This window comes from Humulus lupulus, chromosome 1 (assembly GCF_963169125.1).
Source record: "Humulus lupulus chromosome 1, drHumLupu1.1, whole genome shotgun sequence".
NCBI classification, from domain to species: Eukaryota; Viridiplantae; Streptophyta; class Magnoliopsida; order Rosales; family Cannabaceae; genus Humulus; species Humulus lupulus.
In genome coordinates, this window is record NC_084793.1 from 76,452,182 (window position 1) to 76,455,440 (window position 3,259).

The 3,259-nt window shown below is 37.7% G+C and overlaps 1 protein-coding gene across 1 annotated transcript; it reads left to right on the plus strand.

Annotated features, from left to right (window-relative positions):
- Window positions 1-1,176: 1,176 nt before the first annotated feature.
- LOC133816901 (uncharacterized) lies at window positions 1,177-2,112 on the plus strand. Its single transcript, XM_062249227.1, has one exon. The coding sequence runs from the start codon at window positions 1,177-1,179 to the stop codon at window positions 2,110-2,112; it is 936 nt and encodes a 311-aa protein (XP_062105211.1).
- Window positions 2,113-3,259: the final 1,147 nt, after the last annotated feature.

The window sequence follows — 3,259 nt, forward strand, 5'->3', positions numbered from 1 at the left end:
CGATGTGGGTGCAATGTGGCTTTTCGAGTTATCCTTAACAGAAAGAGAGGTAACTGGATATGCAAATATTTTTTCCCATTTCATTCACACTCGTTAGCAAGTGATCGTTACAAACAGTACCTATGGTCAAATAGAGTGGTATCACCTGGCTATCTTCAGAAGGCAAATTGTATGAAGAAATCTCGCATTAGAACATGCCACATTATGTCATACATGGCAAAGCTAGTCGGCGGATATGATAAGACCCCATTTACAATCAAAGACCTATACAATAGAATGTCATCGGCTTCAACTATTGGCTTTAAGGGGTCGGATGCTGGCAGAGCCTTAGGGTATCTGGAGCACAAAGCAGATCACGATCTAGGTTTCTATGGTTTATTTGCTTATGATAAAGGCAAGAGATTACTTCACTTGTTCTGGGCAGATGCAAAATCAAGGTCGGATTGCGAAAGACATGGACACGCAATCGCCTTTGATTCTACATATAAGACAAATAGCTTTGGTAAGCCTTTGTTGATTTGGGTTGGTATTAATAACCACTTTTGGACTTGTATACTTGGTTTCGCAATCCTTGACAATGAATCCACTGCTAGCTACATGTGGGCAACGAGGGCCTTCTTGGCTTGTATGAAAGGTGTGCTACCGATAACAGTTGTCACCGATGGAGATCCTGCCATTGAAAAAACACTAAAAGAGTTGATGCCTAATGTCACACATCGGCTATGTTATTGGCATATACACAACAATGCCATTTCTCACACAAAAGACCCATCATTCGGGAAGGAACTAACTAATTTAGTGTTTAGATATTACACCAAGGAGGAATTTGAAAGAAGGTGGGCAGCATTGCTCACTCACTTTGATGTGGAAGATAACTCATATGTCGCAAGTCTTTATAAATCAAGAAAGAGTTGGGCAGAAACCTTCTTGAGGGGAATTTTTTTTTGCGGAATGACAACAACCCAAAGGAGCGAGGGTATTAATGCTGTCTTGAAGAAGAAGGTCAATCAACATATGAAGATGTATGAGTTTGTTAGAGCTCTTGACATGGCACTTTCATGGGTATGACAACGAGAGGCTAAAGACGAGTATGAGTCCTTGCACACAATCCCACAATTAGGCAAGACAAATTTGCACAACATAGAGGAGGAGTAGTCGATAATTTACACGAGGAACATGTTCTTCAGAGTAAGGAAGCAGATGTCCAAAGAAGGAAACTACACCGTTGCAACTACTGATGTAGAGGATGATGCAATGATATTGAAGTTGGAGAAGTATCCTCACCCAGGAATACGAAGGTCAGTCTATGTCACAGACGATCGTCAATTATTTGCTTGTGAGTGCCAGTATTTTCTTTCCTTTGGCATACCTTGTTGGCATATTTTTGCAGCAATTAAGCACCTACGTATCACACAAATGCCTAAATCACTAATCCTAACACAGTGGACGATTGACGCTACACAACTTCCTGATGTGGAAAACGATTCCTATGCAAGATATCAAGACACAGATGCAGAAGAGAGAGCAAGGTTTGGTGGCATTACTAGCAAAATGACTGAACTCGCTTACCTGGGATCGAGGACTCATTATGCATACGAAATAGCAAACTATGAGATTGATAGAATTTGCGCACAATTAAGAAACAACCTCCAAATTGGGGAAGAAGGTTCCAAGGACAAGCTTCCTTTACATCGTCAATCAGACTTCAACATATTGGATCCTTATTTGAGTAAGAATAAAGGCACAGTTAAGATGAGAGGGTCAAACGGTGGAGTAGCCCGAAAGTGTAGTATTTGCAAAAAAAAAGGACACAACAAGTCTACATGTCTACAAAGAAAGAAAAATGGTCACAAGAACGGGGGCTCTGACAACTCTGAACCACACGAACAAGACAAATATCTATATGGAACAGAGGATATGGATGACAAGGAAAGACATACTATCTACCATAATTCGGAAAGTGAAGACTTCAACGCACCTACTCACCAACAACCTTTCACACCAGATTGTACGAACCAAGTGAATAACTATACAGAAGAAAATTTGAGTTACTCTGCAACAGATGATATGAGTTCTGCCTTTAAGTGGTGGGAACCTCCATATGGTTATTGAAACTATCTTCTTGAGGTTGGGAATATAATGTCTGAAATTCATCGTTTTTAATCTTGGATAATTAGGTGGGAGAGAAGGATTAATTTTTATTTATTGAAAACCCACTCTATGCTTCATATATTCCAATATATATTAAGTTCAAAATTTCAGAAAGTTCCGAACACATAAATCGACACAAGTGTAAGCATAATACGCATGGTGGGAGTATACAAAATTAGGTACTGACCTTGATATTTACGTATATGTATAAACTTCCCCTCATCGACCATTAAATCACATAAATTTTCTACTATTCCTTTATTAAATTTTAATACAAGGTTCACAAAGCCTCACACTAATCAATCCATATCTTTAAAACTTCCCTCTCAAAATAACATTGCCTTATTATGTATAACTAGTAAATTAAAATGAAACATAAAAAATTTGTAAATCAGATCAAATCATATAGGTACTGCTTAATAAATGGAATTACACAAACAAGTTAAAAAATTCCATCAAAATTCAAATATAAATGGGAATGAAAGTATCAAAACCTGCATTTTTCACTAATGAAGGTAAAATAATCCACACAACTATAGTTATATAAAAAATTTACAAAATGATGTACTAATTAAATTCCAACTTCATATAAACAACATTCAACTCTCAAGTACTACTCAGTTTGAACAAACACGTCTCATCTCCAAAAAATTATGTACATTAGGTAGACGAACAACCACCAAAAAAACATTCTGCCAAAATGTACTAGTATTCCTATCACACATTACAACAAACTAATCGAGTAAATCAACTACAACAATTTCCCAAGGATTTCACCAACAACCTTCGCCTGCTTCCATGCAGTGGCTGCATTCTTAACTTCATCACGAACTTTGTTGTGTCTAGATGTGAGAAGACCAACGGCCACACGAGCCTTATCATTGTCAGAATCAAACTAAAACAAAACAACATTACTTAATACTATTACAAAATTTATAAATGATGATCGTAACAGTTTTAGGGAATAGTACTAAATCAAGTGTTATCCAGATTTCCGGATAGCGTTTAGATGGATATCCTCGGGGAAGCAGAATTATCAATGTCTTTCACGGTAGGTGACCAGAGCTCGCGGATGGACAGAAAGGCTTCACCTCTCCCGTTTAGTGTC

Excerpts from the sequence above, each read along its gene's own strand:
- LOC133816901 (XM_062249227.1), top strand. The coding sequence starts at position 1,177 with ATGTTCTTCAGAGTAAGGAAGCAGATGTCCAAAGAAGGAAACTACACC.